The 27,834-nt window shown below is 39.8% G+C and overlaps 2 protein-coding genes across 2 annotated transcripts; one reads left to right on the top strand and one right to left on the bottom strand.

Moving 5' to 3' along the window:
• The first annotated feature begins 5,451 nt into the window (after positions 1 to 5,451).
• On the top strand, positions 5,452 to 14,127 carry LOC147158318 (meprin A subunit alpha-like). Its single transcript, XM_086061742.1, is given in 16 exon segments — positions 5,452 to 5,514; positions 5,590 to 5,614; positions 5,708 to 5,761; positions 5,840 to 5,877; positions 5,950 to 6,025; positions 6,098 to 6,215; positions 6,331 to 6,506; positions 6,901 to 7,122; positions 7,377 to 7,523; positions 7,607 to 7,822; positions 7,915 to 8,361; positions 8,657 to 8,830; positions 8,942 to 9,045; positions 9,048 to 9,133; positions 13,034 to 13,154; positions 14,107 to 14,127. Coding segments are annotated over 16 exon segments (2,088 nt in total).
• A 126-nt stretch (positions 14,128 to 14,253) lies between these two features.
• Positions 14,254 to 27,030, bottom strand: adgrf3b (adhesion G protein-coupled receptor F3b). The gene is made up of 14 exons (XM_086061743.1): positions 26,856 to 27,030; positions 26,482 to 26,634; positions 25,878 to 25,939; positions 25,463 to 25,521; positions 24,991 to 25,115; positions 24,033 to 24,263; positions 23,529 to 23,759; positions 20,394 to 20,534; positions 20,099 to 20,289; positions 18,683 to 18,868; positions 16,572 to 17,876; positions 14,569 to 14,610; positions 14,431 to 14,460; positions 14,254 to 14,335 (listed from the first exon to the last, which is right to left on the bottom strand). The coding sequence occupies exons 1-14, from the start codon at positions 27,028 to 27,030 to the stop codon at positions 14,273 to 14,275; spliced, it is 2,994 nt and encodes a 997-aa protein (XP_085917869.1). The 3' UTR covers positions 14,254 to 14,272.
• Positions 27,031 to 27,834: the final 804 nt, after the last annotated feature.

Consider the following 27,834-nt stretch of genomic DNA (forward strand, 5'->3'; position numbering starts at 1 on the left):
AAGCAATGTTTTGTGTGTGTGTTTTTTTATTTTTTATTTAGACATGTTTCTGGAACGAGAGCAGCGCTTGAAGCAAGATGTCATCAAAGTATTTTATCAACAGTGTGGGTGTTTCTAATATTTGTCCATTACATTTGTATGAATCCAGGTTGACATAGTCCTTAAAACATCCTGTGACTTAACAAAATAATGATGAGGACATACTTGATGAGTTTTAAAACGCATATACAGTAAATAATGTAAATAGAGCAGCTGAATCAATGTTCTTTATATAACCATAAACATCAGAGCATTGGTTTGGTGTATTCTTGTCTTTATGACTTTTTTTTTTTAATATAAAAACATTTTCTTCTGCAACAAGAAACAAGAAACACACGCGGACATTTTCATTATATCATGTTGGCTACTGTGCTCTTCTCTGAATGATGAATGACTGTGCAGTAGGTTATTGTAGTCAGATTTTTTAACAATTTCATGAACTTTAGCGCTTCTTGAGTTGTGAGCCACGGTTCACTGCAGTTTTATGTCAATGCAAGGTGCATTCAGGAGGTCATTTAGGCTATTCCCTCATCAGATATATCGGTAATGGACATGTATTTTTGAAAGTGAAACATGATTTTGTCTGCAATTTCCAAATTCATCACTGTGTCTGACATCTACAATATCACTGACTTCGCAAGTCCTTGAGTCATTCCGGACAAAACAGTCCTTTTTAGTCTAAATATTTAGATCATGTTTGCATTTTATATCGTTTTGCACAGCCAACCCTCATGACACAAACCGTGGGGGTGTTCTGAATTGCAGGCCACTGGCCAATTTGTCCTGATAATGGATATTAAAGGGTCAGTGTGTAGCATTTAGTGCCATCTAGTGGTGAACTAAATTCATTTAAAAAACCTTATCAATTTCAATAGGCAAGAAAATATGTTCTATCACATTAACATCCATCCATCCATCCATCCATCCATCCATCTTCTGCCGCTTATCCGAGGTCGGGTCACGGGGGCAGCAGCTTTAGCAGGGAAGCCCAGACTTCCCTCTCTACAGCCACTTCAACCAGCTCCTCCAGCGGGATCCCAAGGCGTTCCCAGGCCAGCCGAGAGATATAGTCTCTCCGGCGTGTGCTGGGTCGTCCCCGGGACCTCCAGCCAGTGGGACATGCCCGTAACACCTCTCCAGGGTGGCGTCCAGGAGGCATCCGAACCAGATGCCCGAGCAACCTCAACTGGTTCCTCTCAAGGCAGAGAAGCAGCGCCTTTACTCCGAATCCCTCCCATCACATCTACATACATTTTCAAAAAAATATATAACTGTAGGTCTAGACTAGCTAATTATATTACATATGTTGTGCCGCGTCGTACAGCAGGCTGACGTGTTCCGCCACCATCTTTCTGCGAACTGTCGTGGTGTTTGGAGCTAGTGTCGGACCCAATGGGTCGACCGTCGCTTACCTTCCACAGCTAGGGCCTGCAGGTGGTCATCGCTGAGTCACTCTGCTTTGCTCTTGCTAGCTTCTCCCGTTAACCACTCCTTAGCTGCTACAGTGAGTTGTTGCTAGCTACTCTCGCCAAGTAGCCCTGGATGCAGAGTACAGTTTGAGGCGTGCCGCCACGTGGGGTGGACTTAAACATTTGACTCCGCCCACACGGATTTTTCAAAATGATTTAATCTTTTTTTTTTCAGCAAAATTTGCTATTTAATGATGTGCCGTGTTATGGCATAAAGTTATTTTTTCAAAACACGTTTTGGAGTATTGAAAATTAAACTCAACCCTCAGTCAGCCGGGGCGGAACTAACTAAACGGTTTGACGGAAGAGGCCGAAGTGCAGTACTTCATGTCCCCAGCAGATAGCGCATCCCTGGACGGTTCAGTTTAGTGTTTGGTTCAGGTTGGTGTTTCAGTTTTTAATTTTCATTGTTCAATAAAGTGTTCAAACAATACTGTAAGTGTGATGTCATAAGATAGCACACAAAGCCGCCAGGGCAATAATTTTAAGTGTATTTTTAGCCTCATGGTGTCATTATTTATATATTTATTTTAATTTTTTAATTTTCCTTTTTTCTTAGGGAGCTCAGTATTGTTTATTCTGTAATGTTATCGATTCGACATGTCATCATCATTGCTCTCTTTTTTTTCTTTTTCTTTTTTTTGTATGAGCGTGAGTATGTGCGTGTGCGTGTGTTTGCATATGTGTGTGCGTGTGAATGTGTGCTCATTGATTCACCTAAAACCTATTAAAAATCCCATACCGTTCACCTAAACCGAATACTTCAGAATCCCGCTAGAGTCGTGAAGTTGTCAGCACCCCCCCAACCAGCCACCCGTACCATGTCAAATGTTGAATGACTGTCTTCTCTACTTGTGACTATCATGACCTTACTCTTTTCAGCATTGCATTTTATATCAAAGTCAGCGCCATACTGTGTGCATATCCCTAAAAGCGGCTGTAGGCCAGCACTACAGTGGCTAAAAATGACCAGGTAATCCGCATACATTAGATGTTTAATCAGTCCATCACCGATCATGCATCCTGTACCACTCGCATTTAAGATCAAAGACAAGTCATTCATATACACATTAAACAGGAAAGGAGACAATATTCCACCCTGAAGGACACCATTGGTGACGTGGAAGGGAACTGATGTTGCGTTGCCCCATCTCACTCTCATAGTCTGATGCGAGTACCAGTACCAACTATAATCCAAATTTAAAAAACAGGGACCCCATATTTAGACAATTTTAAAATTTATTTGTTATGGTTTACATGATCAAATGCTTTAGATGCATCAATAAAACATATAAACATCATTGAGTTATGCCTACTGTATTTATCAAAAATTTCCTTTAGTGCAAATATACACAAATCAGTGCTATGTTTCCTTTTAAAACCAAATTGATTATCAGCAGACAGGACATACCTCTCAATCCTACACAATAATGTTGTCTCTAGTACTTTAGATATAACACTGGCAAGCGCAATTTGCCTGTAGTTTGCCGAACTGTTCAGCTTCCCCGCTGAAAAAATAATAAATAGCCCATAGCCGACTGTTACTCTCATAATGCACTCGTAGAAATCGGCCTAACTTTTCTGTTTCCCCTCTTCTTTCCTTTTTCTAAACTGGGCATCTGATGGCTTCCTTTGAGTTGTACTTTTGATCCATCATCTTCACTTAATTAAGTATCGACATCATAGCTTGCATACTAAATACTTGGGTTTTAACCCAAAAATTGGGTTATTCACTTTTGACCCAATTTTTAGGGTTAAATGAATACAACATATTGGGTCAAATCAATGCAACAGTTGGGTTATTCCATTTTCACCCAATTTTTATGATTAAAATAATACAACTAATTAGGTCAATGCAAAAAATATATATATATATTTTTACCCAACGTTTAGTTAAAAGAATAACTCAAATAATAAAATTTGCCCAAATGGCAGTAAATCCCTTTAAAAAAATAAAATAATTATTTGTCTATTAAGGCCTGACCAATCATCTTTTTTAATTAGCAAGAATCAGCCAATTTTATGTATATAAAAAGAAAAAAGATTAAAATTATAATTCAAACATCCACTTTTTTAAACACTAAAAAGAATCAACCATTGTCTAATTCATATCTTTGTTTTCAGTGTTAAGGGAGTCACACATATTTTAATTACTATCTATTTTAAATAAATCTGATTAATCTGTTATTTCGATTTCATCAATTCCCACCTGTCTAAATTATGCAACACACAGACAAATGTTTACAAGTGATGAAATGTTTCTACAAAATATCCTGTTATGCTATATTGGCTACACTGTACAGGTCACAGATTATTATTATTTTTTTAAATTATATTAAACTAGGTGAACCTTCCACTATAAATGTATTGATTTACACCATTAACCTAATTTTATTAACATCTTACAAATTAATCTTATATGCCTATGTGTGCCTTGGATTGGCTGGCAACCAGTTCAGGGTGTGGGATAGGCTCCAACACCCCTGCAACCCTTGTGAGGATTAAGCGGTCAAGAAAATGGATGGATGGATAGTATTAAGAGCAATATCTCAAATGACAGATTCTTCAGGCGTGTATGTGTTCAAATATTTTTTTATTTAATTTATTTAACAGAGAGAATATTGGACAAATTGTTTGTTTTGCCATTGAATGCTGCCAAAAATTGGGCAATTCAAAGTGTGTGTGTGTTTTTTTTATTATAACAGTTGCTATGTAAAAGGGGGGAAAAACAACCTTAAAAACTAAACCACAGTATTGAGGCATAGATGGCGGTTATTCGAAAACTGAACTAGAATCTTTACAAAGCAGTGTTTTGCCAGGCTGTCCTAAAAAAATACACCTGCTTCGACTCAGGTCTCTCTATGCCATAAAAAAAATTGTTTGCAGAAACTCCCATGCTTGCGCACACTGCTCGTGGTAGTTGATATCAAAAATGTAAAATATTTTAAAAGCACAGGTCAACTGTACCAAGTAGTGTAGTTTGAGGATGTACAGTACATTACCTGCAAATATTACAAATGATTGTGAGGCACATTTAATTTATGCGACAAGCCCAAGAACAGTGAGGTAGGTAGGGCCTTCTTTCCGCCTGCTGGATGTACTCAACCATGTTTGTTCCAACCTAAGACAGGCACACACAGAAAGCCAGAAAGTGTCATTTGAGTAGAAATGAAGTCACAAACCAGGTTTAAAAAATTTTTTTTTATCACTTTTGTGATTAAGGGCTATATAGATAAACTTCACTTGACTTGACATATAGATCGGATGCGAATGGATGAGCATTTATACTGCAGACGCATGCCTGCATGTGCCTTCACGAAAGTCAGACAAGTGAGCCGCTATCTGCGACATTTCCAAATCTTCATATCATGATAGAAACTGTTTTTGTTGGTGTTGTTGTTTTTAATCAAAGTTGTCAAATGCTAATCAATAAGATAAGACCAACATCATATCACCCGTATTGGACCAGGCAAATGAAAAATTATATCAGGTTTTTATTATCATTACTACTATGTTTATTATGTTTTTATTACTATATTTCCAACTGAACTTCACAAGGCATATATCAGCCATCAACATCAATAGACTAAATCAGCGACAGTGCTCAATAGCTTTACAGGTTTATGATAATAAAAATATATTCCTTGTAAAATATCTTTATAAGATATCAGGTCATAACATAGACGTGAAGTTAGCACTATGTAAAAGCTTGAATTTCTCAAAATTACGTTGAAGTAAGATTTGTTGTCATGTCTATGGCAATATTCATTATAATTGAGATATGATCACACTGATGATGTACAGCGACACTTGAGGCTTAAAAGGATGTGTAAAGTATAAGTTATCTATTAAGCTCCATTATGGAGAGCAAAGTACCTCCCTAGGTTCTTTATGGACATGCTTACGCTAGCATCACTGAACCAAGTGCTGTGTAGATAACAACATGGGCTTTGGAGAAAGCTGGATGAAGATTGGGTCGCTTGTTGTCTTTTTGGCAGTTTTAAAGGTAGATGTATCTCAAATTGAGTTGCACCCGGGAAATTATTAGTACTGGAATTAAACTGTTTTATTTTTATGCCAGGTGCAGACTGCTCCAATAGCTACAGGTTGGTTCATGACAATGCATTAATCTCATGCATGTTGTAAACTTTCAATGGCTTTTTGACCAATAAGACATGATCCATGTATTTATTATCCAGATGATAATGCAGATGGTGGTGAGCTAAGGGGAGATATCCCAGAGATCAATAAAGGTAATCGTTTCTAGCTGTTTCATATGTTGTCTGTGACTGCAAGCTTTGTCGATCGACATTATGCCATGACATTTTCAGACTTGACGCATCTTTTCGAGGGAGACATTGCAGGTGATGTAAGTATATACAGCCGATGCTGAAATAGTTTAAATGAAAAGAACGGACAGTTCTCGCTATGTGTGTTGCAGATCACCAGGAATGCAATTCTTGATGAAACAAGGAGATGGAAGTTCCCCATACCTTACATCTTAACAGATTCATTAGGTACACTGGGTTGGATGAATAAAGTTTTTCTGATCTAAAATAATATTGTAATCATGATTGCTTATGTTATAGAGTTGAATGCTAAAGGGGTAATACTCCAAGCTTTTGAAGAATATCGTTTACGATCCTGTGTGGACTTCAAGCCCTATGAAGGAGAGGCAAGCTACATCTCCTTCACAAAGCTCTCTGGGTAAACTATAACCTCTTTTATATACACAAGTAACATCATCATCAAAGTATAGAACCCAAGGTTATTTAAAACTAGACTACAGTAAGAACGGGATTTTCCACCTTTCTAAATCCAGATGCTGGTCATATGTCGGAAATGATAAAACGGGACAGAACGTGTCCATCGGAGCCCGATGTGACACGAAGGCCATCGTACAGCATGAGCTCCTGCACGCTCTCGGCTTTTACCATGAACAGTCACGTTCCGATAGAGACGACTATGTCAAAATCTGGTGGGACCAGATTGAAGAAGGTAATGATCTGTAAGAAACGTTATTCAATAACAAGGGATGTTGCAAGATTACTGCGGAGAACATTATTGTCTTGACACCCTTTGAGACACAACTAGCCAAATAAAAAGACAGACAAGTGCGGAGTTCAGTGTCATGTATTGTAGTTTGATCTTTTGTGTGACTCGAGGAGCAGATTTATTGGCCAAGTATGGAAAAAAAACACACAATTTGTCTTCAAATTCACAACTCAGCGAAACCCGGAACACGAAAATAACATTGGCCAACAAGGAGACAGAACGAGTAGCCTGGTGGTTCGCTAACTAGCGTCCCAAGTTTCTTAGATGGAAAAGAAGGAGACATGAATCTGGTGAGTGGGGGAAAAAAAATCAAATGACCACTATCATTACTTCACAGGGAAGAAGCACAATTTCAACAAGTATGAGGATGACTTCATCACTGATCTGAACACGCCATATGATTATGAGTCCATCATGCACTACAGGCCACTTTCCTTCAACAAGAATGAGAGTATCCCCACAATCACCACCACCATTCCATTTTTTAATGATGTCATTGGACAGCGTCTGGACTTCAGTGAAGTGGATATCACTCGGCTCAATCATATGTATAGCTGTGGTGAGTCTCTGCTCATAAACATCTGAAAAAGATAAGAGCCATGTGATTCTGTCTTACAGTCATGGGAAGCAGAAATGGAAGAGAAGACTTAAAAGTTGTTTAGACATGATGTGATCCCATTAAATGAGAACTTCTACATCACTTCCACATCTTAAATTAATATGTGGAGTGTAGTACTCTGGTTTCAGATGATATTAGAGACTGTTGATTCGATTGAACATTTTTCATTTGAGATCCTTCTTGTCTTTTAACAGCAAACACACACACTCTTCTAGACCAGTGCTCTTTCGAACTGAACAACATCTGTGGAATGATCCAGAATGAGGATGACAATGCAGACTGGGCTCAGACGCTGAGTACTTCTGCTGATATGGATCAAACCCTTGCAGGACGCTGCAGGGGTACAAAAAAAAGCTTTTTTGACTTATCTCTCGATTCACATTTAGGTAGTTCTCACAAATCTTTTTTTTATGTCTAATTTAAGATTCTGGCTACTTCATGAAGTTTGACACTTCTACTGGTAAAGTTGCAAACAGCGCCTTACTGGAGTCTCGCATCATCTACCCCAAGAGACAAGAGCAGTGCTTGCAGTTCTTCTACAAGATGACAGGAGCAGCAGGGGACAAACTGGTGATATGGGTCCGGGTGGACGATGGAACAGGAACTGTTCGCAGTGTCAGGAAGATCCACACCATCACAGGTATTGGATTTCATGAACTTTGCTTTAAACTTTGATGCATGAATTGATTGAAGCTATTTTTTATTTCTTTATTATTATTTGTTTGTTTCTAGGTGACGGAAATGATGTCTGGAAAATAATCCATGTAAAGCTCAAGATGTCCCACAAATTTCGCTACGTCTTCCAAGGAATCAGAGGATCACCCAGCTCCTCTGGCGCCATCTATCTTGATGACATCACTCTCAGTGAGACAGTTTGCCCCACTGCTGTCTGGCAAATCCACAACATTTCTGGACTTCTTTCCAGCACCCCTCCCGGCAGTCCAGTGAAAAGTCCATGCTTTTACAACTCTGAGGGCTACTCGTTCGGGATAAGCATTTACCCAAATGGAAAAGACAAAGCCTACCAAAACTACGTGGGTCTGTTCTTCCACCTGTGCAGTGGTGAAAATGACGCAGTGATGGAGTGGCCGGCCCAGAACCGACAAGTTACGTTTGTTACCATGGACCAAGATTCCGATGTTAAAATGAGGATGTCGTCTACAAGGAGTTTTACCACAGGTAGGCCAAGCTCACCGGCATATACTGGACATAGGGTCATCCTTATTTGGGGGTAAGAAAGGTTAAAACCACGGCAAGGTGCATTTTGGCCTCAAACTAAGGGCATATCTGCTGAACTTTTGGCTGCCAGTGAATAATTTATTATTAATAAGCATTCCATCCATTTTCTATAGTGAATGTTCTCATAAGTTTTGGGGTGAAGTGGAATGTATCCTGACAGACTTTGGCCAAGAGGTAAGGTACACCCTGGCATGTAATTACTCTTAATTGTTCCTTGCGACTTCATCCTTTGTAGATGTTGATGGCCGCTGGAGCAAACCGACAGCTGCATCTGGTGCAGTGTGGGATGCTAACTGCAATTGCTACCAGGGTGTGGAAAGAGGCTGGAGCACTTACATTTCTCACAAGCAACTCCACAAGAGAAGCTTCATTAAAAATGATGACCTCATCATTTTTGCTGACTTTAATGGTGATAATCCCAAATATCAATTTTATTATTTTACAGTTCAGCATTCTAAATTGTTTCACATTTACTATGTGAAGTGTGTAAAAATAAATATCAATTTCATTCATTCATCAGATTTGACGCATTTGATCAAGTCTGAGGTGCCCATCAAACCTGTGCCACCAAACAAAGATACAATCGCTGAGAAGGCAATAGAAACAAGCTTGGAGGCTTCCAAACCCAGGAAAGCACGTGCTACACAGACCCATGTGGCCCTTGTTTGAATGGAGGTGTGTGTGTGGAGAAAGATGGAGCATACTCTTGCAGGTGTGTTTTCCATTGTACAGATGATTTTGTTATATCCTGTCAGGTTCACAATTAAACCCCGAGGTGCAATTAAGTACTGTTTATGGTTAGAAAGTACAAAATCGTATAAACTGGCAAAGGGACCATTTCTGTACCTTTTCTTTGCATGTTGTAGGCCTGTGTGAATGCTTTTCAAAAGAGCACAATGTTGTTTAAAATGTTTAACTCATTTGCTCCCACCCAAACGTATAAACACAATTAAATGTTTTAAGTGTCAAAGACGTATTTATACAGTTTTTTTCATGTTTTTTTTTTTTTAATGCTAGAGCATACAGAAGGCTTTCATGCAGCCTCTCAACTGCAAACAACGGTTGAAGAAATGGTAGTTATTCTTAGTGCTGAAAAAGTTAAAGCATTAACTGATTAATTAATCACAAAAAAAGGTCGCATGAATCATGAATTAACGCAGATTAATACATGCACAATTAATTTTGACCATAGATAATCCTTTATCATGACAGCGGATGGCTACGTTTAAGGTAGCACAGGTTGTGTTTGAGCAATAAACATATTTACATGCACTAAAGTAAAGCATTTAATAAATGTTTGCGTATGACATTTAGAATATTTGTTCATGTCACAATATTTGGGTAATTTTTTCCCCATTTTAAATTATGCAAATAATTCATTGATTAGAAAAAGAGGAGGACACTTGTATATACACTGGGTGGGGTCACATTCACGGTTTAGGGGTAGAGTTCGCCAGTCGGTGAGCTGGCGGACTCAGTAACAGGGGTTAATTTTCACAAAGAACGCTGGGGTGACGACCGGGGCCTTCCCCCGCTGGGCCTGGGGTTCGGGGGTGTCGGCCGCCCTCCGGTGCCCCCATCTCCCCCTTCTGCCCCCGGTGTTCCGTCCTTCCACACGGCGGGGGGTGGGGTGGGCGCGGCTGCCCTCTCCGCTCCGCTGTCCGGCCCCTCTTCGGCGCCGGTGCCTGGGTGCGGGTGGTCCCCGGGAGCTGGGGGTCGGGGGTTGGGGGGCTGCCGGTTGGTCGGGGTGGGGGGCGGCTTTGTTGGGGGGGGGGCGGTGGTGGGGGTTGCGGGGTGGGGGGTGCTGGGGGTGGGGGGTGTCTGGGGGATTGGGGACGTGGGGGCGGCTGGGGCTGGGTTGGGGTGGGTGGCGGGGGTGGATGGGGGGCGGGGGGTGCGGGGGTTGGGGGCCGGTGGGGTGCCTGGTGGGCCTGCAGTGCCCCGTCCTGCTGCGTTGGGCCGGGGGCGCGGGCCGTGTTGGGGCGGGGGGCGCTCCTGCTCCTGGGTTTGCTCTCCGGCCGGTGGCCCTGGCGGGGCCCGGGGGTCGTCCTTTGGCGCTGCCGCGGCCTGGGGGGCCCTGAGGTGTTGCGCTTGCTCTGTTCCGGCGGGGGTCGACGGCTCCCCTCTTTGGTGGAGATTTTCATGCATGCCAGATCCACCACACCAGCATCTACCGAAACTCAGACACAATCTGTTTCCTCCTCAGGTTATTGAATCGGTGGAGGCTGGTGTCTGCGGATCTCACGCGGCTTCGTCTGTCCTTCCTTCCTTTTCTCGGTCTCTCCTTTGGTCTCTTGAGGCCTCCCTGATTTTATGTTTTTTGGATTTGTTGGGGTCTGGATGTTTCTTGGGCTGGGGAGGAGTTCTGGTGGGGGGGTCTGGTCGGTGCTGGATTTCACCTTCCTTGGTTTTCTTTGGTCCCCTCGGGTCTCCTGGTGTTCGGTTTAGGTGAACGGTATGAGATTTTTTCTAATAGGTTTTCTGGTGAGCTAACAAATACACGCACGCACGCACGCACGCACGCACATACACATACTCACCCACACCCACACACACACAAAAAAAAAAAAAAAATTAAAAAATAATAATAAAAATAAAAGAGCAATGATGATGACATTTCCGAATGAACAATACTGAGCTCTTAAAAAAAAAGAAAAAGAGGAGGATGAGCGTGTGCAGTGGATGAAAAAAATGTTGAAGATGTCCTCATAACATTAAATGTCAAACTAATTGACACATAACAGGTGCTTAAATTTGGTGGGAAAAAAATACTGATAAAAAAGCCTTTTTTATTAAGTGATTAATCATGATTAATCAAAATTCTAAATTGTGATTAATCTGATTTAAAATATATATATCGTTTGACAGCTCTAGTTATTATACAAACGACCAGCAGGTGGCAGCAGAGCAAAATAGATCAACCAGGGCCATGTTGAAAAAAAGCTAATTTACTCACAGTTTTAAATAGATTTGTGAATGATGAAACTTAGCTATATTCTAATGCTAATTGCTGCAAAACAACAACAGATAGAAATACACTTTATTTATCCTGATGAAAGAAGTGACTTTAATCTTTATTTTGGTAGGTTCCATGTTTTTAGAGCAATAGAATAGAATATTCTGTGGGCCTTGCAAAATCGGTTAAAATCCAGTGAAATAGCGAGAGCGAAGGGGATTGTTCATGTGAAAATGGCTGGGAGTGAATGAATTAAAGGGGAAGTCCCCCCCCCCCCAAAAAAAAAACAACAACAACAACAACAACATATATATATATATATATATATATATATATAAAAGACCATGTAAGGCCAAGGCTGATTTTGTTGTTGTAAATGACCATTTAATGTGTTACGATGTACAGTAGGCTAAATTCAGACTACCATTTATAGTAAAGCTTTTACTTAATTTTTTTAATTTAAATACCATGTATAGTAAGGTGTTTGAAAAAACAACAACCATGTATAAAAAAGGCTTCCCCCCCCCCCTTTTTTTAAGCAACCATGGGATTAGTAATTTTATTTTCCAGTTTTCTGGCTCACTTAAAAAGGTTCTTGCTAAAGTTAAATAAACTAAAATAAAACAAGTCACTTGAATGAAGCACAATTAACGGCGATTGTTTATTGAAGATACAGTCTGCAATTTTAAAAGGATCTTGACAACAATACGGTATTCTGCGTAATATTGTGTTAGTGGAATATGAGTTGGGCCTTAGCAGCAAAATCCAGCAGTTTTTATCAACATCAGAAGGCGGCCATTTTGCCACTTGCTGTCGAGTGAAGATGACTCCAATGTTGCTCAGGGCTCAGGTAGCAACCAATCAGAGCTCTGCTTCAGAAAACAGGTGAGCTGTGATTGGTCGTTGCCTGAGCCCTGAGTTAGTGTGATGTCCTCTTCAGTTGACAGCAAATGGCAAAATGGCCCGCCTTTTGAGATGGATAAAAATGACTGGATTTTGTTTCATAACTCGTATTCCACAAATGTAATATTAATCAGAATGTTATGTTTAGACTAGTGAGGTCACATATAACATATTGTCAAGAAATGTTTAAGGTTGACTTCCTCTTTAAAGAAATTAACAATGAAACATAGTCAGTGTACAGCTTTTATAACGCTATAAATGTATTGTTTCCCCAAAATAGCTCAAAATACAGCCACTGATTACTAAACCTCCGGCAACAAAAGTGAGAACACCCCCAAGTGAAAATGTTAACATTGAGCACAATATATTTTTTGTAGTCATTTTTTTCCCCTTCTTTCATGTGACTCGTGTTAAAGGTTCTCAGGTGTGGATAGGGAGCAGGTCATTTTTTCAGTGCAGTCCCATGAAAAGAAAAATATCTGCAGAAATGGGAGGGGTGTACTCACATTTGTGAGATACTGTAAATTTCACAATGCATTTTATGAGGTTTGCGCAATGGCTGCATCCTCCACTTGAGGTCGCCAAAGTTGGGTAAAAATACGCATTGGATATTAAAAGTCTACACATGAGATCCCATTGGTCCTGTGGAAGCCCAAGATGTGACTACAAAATTGCCAGGAAAAGCATATTAAATTAAATTAAATTAAATTTGTTTTTACTGAGTTAACTTCTTTACCATCTGCTTCTTTTTAGGCGTGCTTCAAGTCAGCCCTCGCTCTATAGTGGTTCGAGGTGTGAGAATGTGAAAATCACACACATTCTTCAGGTGTTTGACACAGACCGTGTGCTTAAAATTGACCTGTATAGAGTGCTGGTAACCCTAACCCTAACGCCAACTCCGTTATTCTTCTTACCTGACTGGATAGCAAATGCCTTCTGGATCTTACTGATGTAGACCACTCGCCCAATTCCAGCTCAATATACAGTATTGTATTTAAACAAGAAGACATAAATGGACGCAGCTAAATGAGTCCTTATCCTGAAGCTGTAACTATTCTGTAATCAATTTGTTTGTATGATCACTGTGTGTATGTTATACTTTAAATTGACATTACTCATATAATAATAAAGGTGTATACTAAAAAGCTGCAATATTCCAAATATTTTATACTTGTGGACATACAATGCACAAGATTTGTGTCCTATTAATAAAATCATTATATATATATATATATATATATATATATATATATATATAGTTATTTCCTTTAAAAAAAAACTGAAGTGATTAGCCACAGTTAATTTATGATTTAATAAGGGGTATAAATACTTTTCGTACAGGGTAAGGTAGTTTAGAATATTTTTTCTGTAAATGAATACAATTATCTAAAAACTGCATTTTATGTTTACTTGGGTTATCTTTGATATTTACATTTGTTTGATAACCTTTAACATTAAAGCTGCTGAATGCAGAAAATTGAATTTACTAATTAGAAGATGTTTCAGTCATAAATGTTCAAATAAAAAGGCTATTGTAAAGATATTTTGGGCAAATTGCTACAAAAGGCAGCTTTAAAGTGGAGAAACTATGCAGAGAGTAAGAATTTGAGAACAGTTAAAAAATCACGACAATTTATATGTCAAAATTGAAGCTACTGTTTACAGGGAACAATGCTAGATTTAATGTTACAATATTTACGTTATATTCTTTATTCCTAGTGTATTAGAAATATGTGGCACTTGCAACAACAACAAAAAAATCGTTGATGAGAGAATGACAGACAATCGTGTTACCGTCTTCTGCTGGATGTGTATCTTTATTTAAGTGTGCCATTGACAGAACATAGAGCAGAATTTAGGCAGTTGCATGATTATCGGGCAGTAACACTAAGCAACTAAACAATCAAAATATTTCAGATTCTCAAAAAAGAAAAGAAAAACAAAGATGAAAAATTAAAGATGCAGAAAATAGAGCACAAAGTAGCTGATGATTCATTTGCCTTTTATGAATGTGGTTGATGTTTTAAGGTTCAAATGTCGTCTTTTTGACTTCACCTGAGAATATTAACAGAAAAGAGAAACAGTTTATACTCCATTCAATGGTATAATTTGGCATAATTCCTAATAAATCGGATTTGTAAGTGCTGTACCCTTATGAGCTTCAATAGTTCATCTCGAACCTGTGATTAGTGACATGCACACACAGACAAACACACACACAAATTGACTGGGTACCTTTGTGTAAAAAATGTACAGGGTTATTTGCTATTTTAAAGAAATACACCTACCTTCTGCTCTGCAAAACAGCCTGACAGCAAAATGGAAAGTCCCTGCAAGACAGTAAGAATAACAAGTTAAATGATGTTTATCATTTGTTTTAATGTTGCTTTTAATGAATACCTTTGATAATGTTGCAAAGCCTTTTTTGTGGGGTTGGGTAGGGTAAGGACGCTTTTAAAGGGGTACTCAACGCCAAATCATTATTTTGTTGCTGTTGTTGTTGTTGATAAACTGTATAAACGGGTGTCTACTAATGCTGTCTATACATGTCCTTGTCATTATTTTGACATTTTAGTGCATGTTTGTTGAAAGTTTGAAAAAACGCTGTGTGGCGCTATCTCCAGGTTAAACACTGGGATAAACACAATTTGGCTGTTTGTCCCTCTCATTGTACGAGGACGGACTACCGCCCTCACTTGCGTGAAACTGATGTAGTTGCTCTACCATCCACCGGCGCAGTCTCGTACACGCCTCCTTAACAAGTTGGAATAGTAGCATTAAGTGGACATCTTTATACCGATTTATTAGTATAGCATTAGTTAGATTAGTTTATTTAGCATAGCTTGTCGTAGTGTGACAGAGGTAGGCATGTCAATGAATTATGAGCATTTTTGTTAAAAACCCACATTAGGTAGCCCTGAGGACAGGGGGTGGGTTGGAGATGTAATTTATGAGACATTAATTGCACTTCCCTCTTCAGTAGGATGACCAGATGTCTCGATTGACCGGGACAATCCCGTTTTTGAGCCTTGAGTCCCGCGTCCTGGCGGATTTCGTTGACCCCATTGTTTTGTCCCAATATTACGCAGGTCCCGCCCCAGCGTCACGTTTTTTTGTTGCCATGTGTATGTCAACCACACAGTTACCATAGTGATTCATACGATAAACCAATTAAAAGGGAATTTAACTTTAAATTTCCTTCAATAATTTCCTACAATGCGAGTTAAATGGCACAGCCGGCTTCCAATAGTTACCAGACTGAGAACAAAAGCTTGGATAATGATGAGTGCATTGACATGTTGAATTGTCAACCAAGATAGCATTTAGCATTAGCTAATGTAATAATAGAATAAATGTACATAAGTTATCCCATATTTACTCTTATATTTTTTGCAAAGCATTTATTTAGCGGTATGATCTTGGTTTGAATCATGTGAGTTGGAGTTATCTGTGAAGAGAGCAGAGCCCCATGGGATGCTCCTGGGGCTGCAGGAACTGTGCCTTATCACAAGATAGCGGCTGAAACACTTTGCGGATGAACTGTTGAACTTTGACTGTTGAAACCTTCAGCGCCAAAGAAAGACACGTCTGTATTATTATCTGCACAATGATTCATAACAGTGATGGTTGCTGCTGTGTGTTCCCCCTCCCTTTAGAGCAGTAAGCGCTATGTAACTAGTGACTAACTAGTGACTACCCAATAAAACGAGGGGGCCCGGCGGTGTGTGCCTCAGAACGGGTAGGAGATTGTAACTGAGCACATCTCTGTCCGTTCTCCAACTCTAAGTCTCTTGTCTTCTTTCCTTGTCTATTGTTTAGTCAATGTTCTAGGTTGACTGAACCTGGCACGAAGATTGACTAGCGAATAAATTTGGTGATAATTACTTGTTGTATATCTGATTTTCAGCTAAATCATAGCATCACACTTTTTCATTTTGAAAATCTGGTCACCCTACCCTTCAGGCTAATTGAATCAAAACTGAACAAAAAGATTTTGGGCTCATTTGAGATGTTAAGGAATGTTACTCCTCTGTTTGTCACTCAGTGGGATACGATATAGTGTACAAGGCCTAATAATTTCCCCATTGTTTCCTAAGTGGTTTTGACCATGGTCATGATCTTCACATGATGTGATTTTTCAATTAAATTTAAACTAATTTAGACTTTTGGGGAAGTAATGCTATTAGCGTTGCCAAACGGCCCTCAAAATATCAGAACTGGTTTTCGTAGCGAAAATAATTAGTACATCCAAGGATTTAACACTGTGTTTGGGTTTGTGTGTTGAAAGTACCTGAAAGGAATTGAGGAGGCAGAAACTGTAGTCCACAATAGTATAAAATGGTTCCTTTAAATCCAGCATGTAGTAAAAGTATCCAGCAATCCATGTTAGTCCAAAGATTGGGGTCAAAATGACCACCGCTTTGAGGATACTTTTAGCTGTCTCCTTGTGATCTGCCTTGCTGCCATCGAGGACTGGAGACCTCACCAAAGTGGCAATGACAACCACCATGCAACAGAGATTTATCAAAGTAATGGTTCCAATTGGGAGGAGAAAAGAAGACAATGAGCCCTCGAAGCCTTTTCCAGGAACTAGCCAACAATTTTTGTCATGGTAAGGCTTGTTGCTATTTTTACAATACATGTAGGTGGATCCCACTATGAGCGTTGGGCAAACGTAGCCGACCATGCAGGAGAGCAACATGAAAACTCTTCTGCTCACTGGGTTGAATACAAAAACCAGATGGTGAACAAGCAGAATGCTCATGCACAGCATCCAGCAAAATGTGGCCAAGAAAAAAAAATGTTTGCAAACAGTAACAATTTCGCACCACGGGGGATGCACTGAGAGATCAATATATGAGGAAATCAAGAAACTGCAGTGGGCAAGCAATAGGAAAACGGCAATATTCACCATGACTGTATGATAAAAATGTGAAAGGTTTGTTTTGACCACTGCTGACCACACCAGAAACTGACTGATAAGAAAGATAAGCACGGAGCAAATGGACACACAGAGACCTACTCTTGTAAGTCTATCAAGGTCTTGTGAAGATTTGTCACCAACACCCCACAGGGCAGAAAATGCAGTCAAGTGGTTGCACACACAGAAGATGTTGTTGCCAATAACACTTGTTGCTGTGCATCCTTCTTCTGACCATCCACTTGTGGTGTTCCAGAACACACACAAAGTTTTCCCCGCTTTCTGCTGCCCTTCGAAGAAGTCCAAACTAATTCTTAAAGATGACTCTTCTTTGTCTTCCAGTGTTGCAGATATTAAAACTGGAGATGGCGTTGTGTTGGGGAAGTTGTTCAGCAATTTATCCGTCAGATTTTTCACACAAAATATTTTCAATAATCCAGAGGACCTGCTCATATTTACCATCCTATTGAACAAAGTCACTTTACAGTTACCACCTTGGCAGAACTTGAGGTCTAAATTGTGAGTGGTCACATTGGTTTGATCTATGCTGATTTGAATGTTCTTGACTAAACTTTCCACAGACTCGAGATAATTTGATGACAGGTCATGAGTAATGGAGTTGTTGACTGCATCCCAGGTTTTGTCCAACATATTACTTGCTGCTTGTATGAAGTCCTGAAATGCAAAGGAAACAATGTCATTTGGAACAATGTGAGTGCATCCCTTTTGAATATGTAGTGGCGCGACAACCCCCAAAGGTTGGCTTGGTGAAATTTCAAAGTTGGACTTGAAATATCACACAACCCTAATGAGGATATGCGGTGCAGGAGATGGATGGATGGACGGACTTGAAAAATGCAGAGCACCGGAACTCCAGTGAAAACCTGCTAGACTGAGAAGTGTGATTCCCCTTGTAGTTGCAATACACCCACTGGGCCACCTTTTTAATAACCCTTTAAATACTATTATCATAGCCGTTTTTTATAAAAAAAAATTATCTCGACGTAAAGCTCCGCTTCTCCGCTTTCAGAATACGTTGCGAGCGCAAATGGTTCCGGAGTTACCCTGATTTAAAAACATGCGTGATCTCCTGTCTCCTGCATCACTCTCCTCTATGACACACAACGTATGGGGTATTGATGCAAAGCTCCGCTTCTCTGCTCTCAGAAGCCATTGGAATTACGTTGCTAGCACAAACGGTTCCAGAGTTACGATGATTTTAAGTCACTCCCCTCTATGACGCACGACTTTATTCTCCTCCACTCATGACAATCTGCCAGCTACCGTAATGTATCTGGTATCGACGTAAAGCTCCGCTTCTCTGCTTTCAGAAGCCGTTGGAGTCCAGTTCAGGAGTTACGGTGATTTGAAAAATATTCGTATTTTCCTGTTCGTATTTTGAGGGTTTTAAAAGTAAAAAAAAAGAGGCTTTCCGGTCATGCTAGAATATGTTGTTATTATAGATACTGACAAATACTTACAGGCAAGACACTGCTCTGCAGGGTAATGCTTTCTGATGCTTTGGCCATCGACTCAAGAATGTGGATAGATGCAGTAAGGTCAGACATCCTGCCACTTGAATTTGAATCCAACATAGAACATCCCAGAAGTTCCCTAAAAATGGCTTTGGCTGCCTCTGGAGTTGCCCCTGGTCCTTTCAAGAACTTCTAAAATATGAAAAACAAACAATAGGGAGCTATTTACTTAGTTTAAAGTTTTTATTTAACTTTTATTTAACTTTTGAAGACATGCTACTGCCCAGGGAAGATTCCTGAACTTTGTGTTAGATTTGTAAAACAAAGATGTCTATTGACCAAGATTTTTTTTTAAATATTTTATGAACCCTAAACGTTGTTCAATAAACATATGCTTTAAAAGAAAGAGCTGGAGTTTGTATTTTTAACATTTTTGATGCCAATATTTTCTCTTTTAGTAAAAATGAATATCGGCTCCAAATATCGGTTATCGACTACTAATAATCAGTATTGACCCTGAAAAAAACATATTGGTCTATCACTAGTTACAAGTAGATCCTGGTGAGGATTTATTGTATATTTAACTGATATTTGATTTTCAGTCAAATTTAAATGTCCTGGTTTTTAATTTTAAAAATCTGCTCACCCTACCTAGGATATATTTTTTACTTGCTTGTAGGGCAATTGGAGTGCCTACCCAGTACCCCACCTATCAAATATGAAATAAAGAATGTTACAATCGAGTAAATCTTTCTTTCTGTCTATTGTCAAAGGTGTTGGCCCTAATTGTGTTAGCCGCTACATGCACCCCAATTTTTTTTTTAGTTTTACATTTTTTCCTGTTAACAAATTTGATACTATTCATGGTATTTACACCACAAAACTGGACCGATCAAGTAATTTACCCAAGTTACCAGGTTCGGTCCAATTTTTGACCCAAATTGGGTCGTTTTTGACCCAGCAGTTTTAACAGTGTAATTTGAATCCATATAAAATGTACAAAATCCACATTGCAAAGCAAAACTACTTGTTCCACACTTGACCAGTGTCATGTGGCGGCCTGGTGAGGAAGTGCTGCCTCAATGAGTAAAAAAAAGGTTGTCTTTCCCTGCTCTTTTCCTGCTCGCCTAACTCAAGCAGCAATCTCAATGTCCTGTCTTCAGCACTGGCCGGGTAACAAAAGTTTATTGGCTTCATAGAATAATAGGCTGATAATCAGCTACTTGTTTGCCCGAAACAGAACCACCTCCTTAACACTGAGTAATAAATAGCGTGTCATGACTTACTGCATTTTGACTGAAAAAATGTGAGATACCTAGGCATTAAACTGTGAAAATCCCTATCATTTTGAAGTTACGATCAATAACAATACAAGTAGACCTCATAATTTTGCTGCTTGTAAAAGTAGTACACATGTTTTACCTCTGCTGCTTTCATAAGGTTAAACACTTGGTTGATGACACATTTGGAGAACACTGGCTGCCACGTGTTTCCTTTACAAGTGCGTGACTCATAGCCAACTCTGCCTTCTGGACATATTTGCTTAATTATTGTGTCTCCATCTGGGGTCTTGGGCCACGAATCTCCATCTTCTTTGCAAAACGTGTCATTCTCTAGGAAAGAGAAGATTTGTTGATAACTATACAAATAAATAATGTTAGGATAATTAGCCAATTATGACATAAAACAAATCTGTCATATGTGTAATGTTGTGTACCATAAATTACTGGAATGTCCAGTCTTGCACTTTTATGTTGATCTTTGACGTTTTTAAAGGTGATGTTCACATAATGTGCTTCAATAGTTTTCTGGCAGCTGATTACAGCTTTGAAAGTGTATCCCAATGAATCCACAGTGGCTGCAAACAAAAACATGTCAGTTTCAGGAATATGTACAGTACTTGCTTTCTCCCTAAATGGGCTGCCAACAACAAAAAGAAAATCAGTTCTTTAAAGCTGTGATTCCCAACCACTGTTCCATGGCACATTAGTGTGTCATGAAAGACTGCGGGAAATTATCCATGATCCAAATTTGGTCCACGAGAGCCTATGTCCAGCGAGTTTTCCATGGCTCCCTCCCCCAACACTGCTGAATTAAATGATCAGCTAATTAGCAAGTTCTGCAAGAGCCTGATAACGATCCTAATTATATGATTCAGGTGTGTTGGAGGAGTGAGACATGTAAAACAGTAGGGATGCGTTTAAAAAAAATAATAATAATCGATATCGAATCGATTTTCATTTTCAAGCCTGATATCGATTCATGGTTTTATGAATCGATATCAGGCTTGAAAATGAAAATCGATTATTTTAATATCTGTTCCCTATACGTTGGTAAGAAAATAGAATTTTAAAGGCCAATGTTTTTTTTGTGGGTTTTTTTGTATCTTAGTTATTTATTTATTTATTTTATCGTACTGTTCACATGAATTTAAAAGTATTTTCTTACATTTCTGAAAAACTTGACTTATTACACTTAAGGACAATTCAGAATCATTTTCATTTATATTTACAATTATTGAATTAGAATTATGAAAATATTGCCATCTAATTCTTTGTGTAACAATTAAGTGATTATAACATGGTGCTTTCATTAATAAACTAAGTAATTTAACCACAAATTTTATTTGGAATTTAATGTTTGTGGAGTTTTTATCATGTCCTTAATTAATCAATCAATATCGAATCAAACTGAACTCTTGTGAATCAAAATCGAATCGATACCCAGCTCTAGAAAACAGACTGGATAGGGGTTCACAAGGACCAAATTTGGAGACCCCTGAGGGCCCTTGGGGACCTCGTTGTACCGATCCCCGGCTACAGAAGCTAGCTCTTGGGACATGGAATGTCACCTCTTTGGCAGGGTAGGAGCCCGAGCTGGTGTATGAGGCAGAGAAATTCCGACTAGATATAGTTGAACTCTCCTCCACACACAGCTTGGGCTCTGGTACCAATCCTCTCGAGAGGGGTTGGACTCTCTTCCACTCTAGAGTTGCCCACAATGAGAGGTGCAGAGCAGGTGTGGGCATAATGATTGCCCCCCGGCTTAGCGCCTGTACATTGGGGTTCACCCCGGTAGACGGGAGGGTAGCTTTCCTCCGCCTTTGGGTGGGGGGACGGGTCCTGACTGTTGTTTGTGCCTATGCACCAAACAGCAGTTCAGAGTACCCACCCTTTTTTGAGTTTTTGGAGGGTGTCACCGGATTTGCGGCCACATGTTTTAGACACTTGAGTGAAGAGAGAGGCGGAGCTGGTGGGGGAAGATGCCGGTCAAACCTGGCAGACCCAAACGTATTGTGAGGGTTTGCTGGGAACGTCTGGCGGAATGCCCTGTCAGAAGGAGTTTCAAAGCCCACCTCTGGCAGAACTTCTCCCTTGTCCCGGGGGGGACAGGGGATATATTGAGTTCGAGTGGGCCATGTTCCGCGCCTCCATTGTTGAGGCGGCCGATCGGAGCTGTGGCCGTAAGGTTCTCGATTCGATGCCTGTTGCGGCGGTGATCCTCGAACCGTAAGGGATGCCGTCAAGCTGAAGAAGGAGTCCTATCGGGCCTTTTTGGCCTGTGGGACTCCGGAGGCAGCTGACAGGTACCGGCTGGCCAAGAGGAATGCGGCTTCGGCGGTCACTAAGGCAAAAATTCTGACATGGAAGGAGTTCGGTGAGGCCTTGGAAAACGACTTCCGAATGGCTTTGAGGAAATTCTGGTCCACCATCCGGCGTCTCAGGAGACGAAAGCAGTGCACCATTAATACTGTGTATAGTGGAGATGGGGTGCTGCTGACCTCGACTCAGGAAGCCGTGAGTCGGTGGGGAGAATACTTCAAAGTCTCTTCAATTCCACCTTTGATGAATTGAATGAATTCCACCTCAATTTCTTTGAGGAAGCAGAGTCTGGGGACTCTGAGGTGGGCTCTCCTATGTCTGGGGTCGAAGTCACTGAGGTGGTTGGAACGCTCCTCGGTGGCAGGGCTCCGGGGGTGGATGAGATCCGCACGGAGTTCCTAAAGGCTCTGGATGTTGTGGTCTGTCGTGGTTGACACGCCTCAATAACATCGCATGGACATCAGGGACAGTGCCTCTGGATTGGCAGACCGGGGTGGTGGTCCCCCTTTTTAAGAATGGGGACCGGAGGATATGTTCCAACTATAGAGGGAACACACTCCTTAGCCTCCCTAGTAGGGTTTATTTAGGGGTGCTGGAGAGGAGGGTCCGTCGGGAAGTCTAATCTCCGAATCAGGAGGAACAGTGTGGTTTTCATCCCAGCCATGGAACAGTGGACCAGCTCTACACCCTCGGCTGGGTCCGCGAGGGTGCATGGGAGCTAGTCTACATGTGTTTTGTAGACTTGGAGAAGGTGTTTGACTGTGTCCCTCGGGGAATCCTGTGGGGGTTGTTTGTTTCGGGAGTATGGGGTGCCGAGCCCCTTGATATGGGCTGTTCAGCCCCTGTACGACCGGTGTCAGAGTTTGGTCCACATTGCCGGCAGTAAGTTGGATTTGTTCCCAGTGAGGGTTGGACTCCACCAGAGCTGCCCTTTATCACCGATTCTGAGGCGTTGAGGGGGTCAAGTTTGGTGGCCTCAGCATTGCATCTCTGCTTTTTGCAGATGATGTGGTGCTGTTGGCTTCATCAAGCTGTGATCTCCAACTCTCACTGGAGCAGTTTGCAGCCGAGTGTGAAGGGGTTGGGATGAAAATCGGCACCTCCAAATCTGAGACCATGGTCCTCAGTCGGAAAAGGGTGGCGTGGCGAAATTGAGACTCAAATAACAATAGTCAGATGTCCGTATTTATCATTTGTGTGATTTTTTTTTTGTTGCAGCTAAAAAGAAGAAGCTAAATAAGTTTATTTACATTTCATTTCAGGTCCACCTTTGTAGCTCCACGTGACTCCATAAGAGTCATTGTTGTTTTCCATAGTGGCAGTTATATTTGCTGTAACATTGTCAGTCCATTGTCTTTGAGAGCAGTCCACAGTAACTGGTGTGGATGTCATGGTGATATCTTCAGGCAGGGATGCCACTCTTAGTTCTGTCGTTGCCATATGCCTGAATGAGCCACTAGTGAATTCACATTTGTACACGCCTGCAGTGAACAGAAGATAAGGAAGACAAAAATGACTAACGTCAATACACATATAAGATACAAATATACTTTTGTTTCCTGATGAAAGAAGAGACTCTAATCTTTCCTTTGGTAGGTCACATGTTTTTATAGCAATAGAACACAATTTTGTGTGGGCCTTGCAAAATCAGTCAAAATCCAGTAAAACAGCAGGGAGCAAAGGGGGTTGCTTCAATGCAAATGGCTAGGAGTGAATGACTTAATGTCTTTGTCTTCAGAAATTTCCGCACTCACCTGCCCAAAGGCTTGTTACACTCTGAAGTGTGACGACAGTGCAAGATTTATATTCGTTTGTGGCACAGCTTGAATTCACTTTCACCACACCGCCATTGTTAAGATCATAGCACTCGTTCATCCTGCTGAATTTCCAGCCAGAGCTGTTCGATGCCTCCTCTAAAGTGCATTTCAGTGTCGACTCAGACTTATAAGGTACAAAAGGTTCTGTTGGCTCTATGGTGACCATGCCTATGTGAGAAAGACAACACAGTGTGTAAAATGGATTAGCCGAAAACTGAACAATATGGCCCAAGATGAAGAATGCTAAAAGTCAGGGCTCAACCTGACTGGAGTGACAGGTACTTCAAAACTGCTGACATCTTGAGAAACACAGATATGTTAACCATATCTGTGTGGCGGCCGTGGCTCAGGGCGTAAAGACGGTTGTTCAGTAACCAGAAGGTTGGCTGTTCGATCTCCGCTCTCCCCAAGTCATGTGTCGTTGTGTCCTTGGGCAAGGCACTTCACACACAATGCCTCCAGTGCTACTCATGCTGGTGTATGGAAGGTGCGAATGTTCGGTGTTGGTCGGAGGGGCCGTAGGCGCACACTGGCGGCCACGCTTCCGTCAGCCTGCCCAGGGCAGCTGTGGCTACTTAGTAGCTTACCGCCACCACAGTGTGAGTGAATAATGTATCCATTCCATTGTAAAGCGTCTTTGAGTGTCTAGAAAAGGGCTATATACATCTGGTGCATTATTATTATTATATCTAGAGTCTGGCAAAAAAAACAAAAAACGGTTAATGTTAAAAATTCACATGTGTACAAAACCTCAGTAGTTTTCAAGAAATTAACAGATCTCTTTCCACAACCTGATTTAAACTTGGAGATTATTTTATTACGTCTTCACCAAACCGTTGGAAACAAAATTATATATACATCAGCATGGAAAAACATCAACAATAAACTTACTTGCCTACAGAGTTGATCCTGAAAACAGCTCCAAGACTGGCTTCCAAATCAGACACAATGCCTTGGAGTTTCGACATTTCAAATTTGACGCTAAGATCCACCTCAAAGTCCATAGAACTGTTGGCCAGACTTTAAGATTGAGAAAAGCTCAAAAACACATATTTGGTGATATCATAAATTTCCATTGTTTTAAGATTTGTGCGCTCTTACAAAAGATACATCAATACACAGGTATCTATGATGGAATAAATGAAAAATCTATAATTGGTCTAACACATTAGACTTACATAAAATCTAAATCTAAAAAACAATTATATATATAAAAAGAAAAAAGTATGCATTTAGGCCTATTTGCAAAATAAATGTGTAAATATGTTTAAGTGCACAATACTGCATTGCAGCAGACAACAGTTAGATATGTCACAGTACTGATATTTTAATTTTAATAAATATGATCTATTTGTTCAGTACAATACCTCAAGCTGGTGATGTTCAGACTTTCAAAACCGTTAAGTCCTTGAAAGGCAGTTTCAAGCTTTAAAAAGGAAACCAGTACAAATTGTGTTTAATATATATACACACACACACAAAATATTGTACACTTTATTATAAATGTAGATATAAATTGAGGTATAAAATGTGCGTGAGTTAATTATTGAAGCCATGCGATTAACTACGATTACAAATTTTAATCAACTGACACCTGACACCTCTAATATATATATATATATATATATAAATATATAAATATATATATATATAAATATATATATATATATATATATATATATATATAATTTGTAATTGTAGTTAATCACATGACTTCAATAATTAACTCACGATTAATCGCAAATTAATCACACATTTTACACCTCAATTTATATTATTTACCTGTTTAGATCTGTTTGAATCCCATGTGGTTCCATTCAGTGTTGAATTTCCAGTGAGGTGAACTGTAGAGATGACAGGGGGGGTTTAGTTATGACCTCACCATCCTCATCATCTTACAGGATTACTGCAGTATTCTGGTGCATGAAGTCAGGCCCAAGTATAGCTTTTAATTTGAGGTAAACTATGCTTCTTCTTTTTTTAAAGGTCTTTTAAGCATTTAAAAAAAAAATCTGTTTCATGATATGGTCTTGTAATGTATCTATTTCCTTTGCTTTTAAATGTTAAAAAAAAAAAAGGTAAATGTGTGTAACATTTTTACAATATACATTCTGGTAGTAATTTTAATAAGCTTAACTCTACAATGTAAAATCTCTTTTAATGTGTCAGTTTTACAGTAAACTGGGATGGACAAATACTTGAAGCAAGCACACTGTTTTATTTGGAGAGTGGACGATTTGTATTTCTATTAGAATGGAAAATCAAAATATAATGTATTCAGTATGAAGTTGTATTCGAGAAAGATGTGATAGTGATTAATTACATAGCATCAAATTAATTAGAAAAATATGTTTTTAGTTGAGTCCCACCTCTGGCAATCTGTTACCTTGGACCTTGGCAATGCAAACTGGTGTGATTTTAAACACATCGTGTTTGCACGTAGTTTCACTGCAGCAGCTTAGTTTGTAGCACACCTCATTGCTCCAAGTGTAGCCTTCAGAACAGTTGCAAGCGTATTCATCACCAATAATTTGGCATTCTAGAATAAGAAGCACAGGCTTCTTTTTGTCATACAGTACTGTATAATAAATAGAACACAATACATTTATACTGTTTGAAAGAAAAAAGATTCCATAATGGTGGCAGACTTTGGTTCCTCATTCCAACAGCATTATTTGTTTATAATTATGTGGTTGCAATATTCTCTGTTCTTCCTTGTTGTGTGACAGAACAAGCTAATCAGTGATTTGCATGATGTACCTGCAACCATTTCACTGTTATCAAGCGTCACTGTGTAGAATGTGCCATTGTCATCGGCCACCTGGAGATGTCTTGCATTTAAGACTGATATGATGGTCTGGGCCTGCAGTGTGGCATTACTTTTCACCAAAAGTTCAGCGACGTAGTGAGTCCCTAGAGAAATATTAGTAACCATCTTAAAATACAGTATCTCAATAAATACAAAATACATTTCTCTAATTTCATCAACAATGTTGTCTTAGTTGATTCGATAACATCCAAGCCTCCAGAACTGAAATTCGTACCCCAAGCCTCAGAAGTGTGAGGTAAATGGATTTTGGGAGAAACAAAACAAAACATTCAGGCACTAATGTGAAATGTCTTTAATTGACACTTGGCAGTTGGACCAGAAATGTGAAACTTTATATATATATATATATATATATATATATAAAACATTGACCATTTAGTAATAAGTATAGGAAAACTGAAGTGGTAGTAATACATACCAGCAGCATAAGCCTGCAAATCACAAGAACAGACAAAAAAATCAATCATTTCTTACATCTTCCCCACTATTTGTATTGCAGGTATGAAAAGCATGGCAATTTCATGCATACAAAATGTGACTTTCGCATGTTGACTCTTACTCGAGGGTTAGGGTTAACTCAATTGTATTGGAAAATTACACATAGCTAACCAGGGTTAGGTCCAGAAAGTAAAGACCCTGACATAGTTGGAGACAAGCTCCTTTACCTGCCAGTTGAGTAGAAGCACCTGTGGCTAAAGCCAGACTGTTAGGGTCTTTGTTTTCTGGAACGGAATTCCCCAACCTTGTCTAAGGTAACCTTACTTCTTCTTTGCTTCCGAATGTTGTTACCTGCTATGTTTGTTGATGCTTATAGGTGTTGTCTTTCCTTGTGTAAAGCACATTGAGTTGCCTTGTGTATGAAATGTGCTATACAAATATACTTGCCTTGCCTTACACAGAGAAACATGC

This window comes from Leptonotus elevatus, chromosome 18 (assembly GCF_054856555.1).
Source record: "Leptonotus elevatus isolate MCC_2025b chromosome 18, RoL_Lele_1.0, whole genome shotgun sequence".
In the NCBI taxonomy this organism is placed as follows: Eukaryota; Metazoa; Chordata; class Actinopteri; order Syngnathiformes; family Syngnathidae; genus Leptonotus; species Leptonotus elevatus.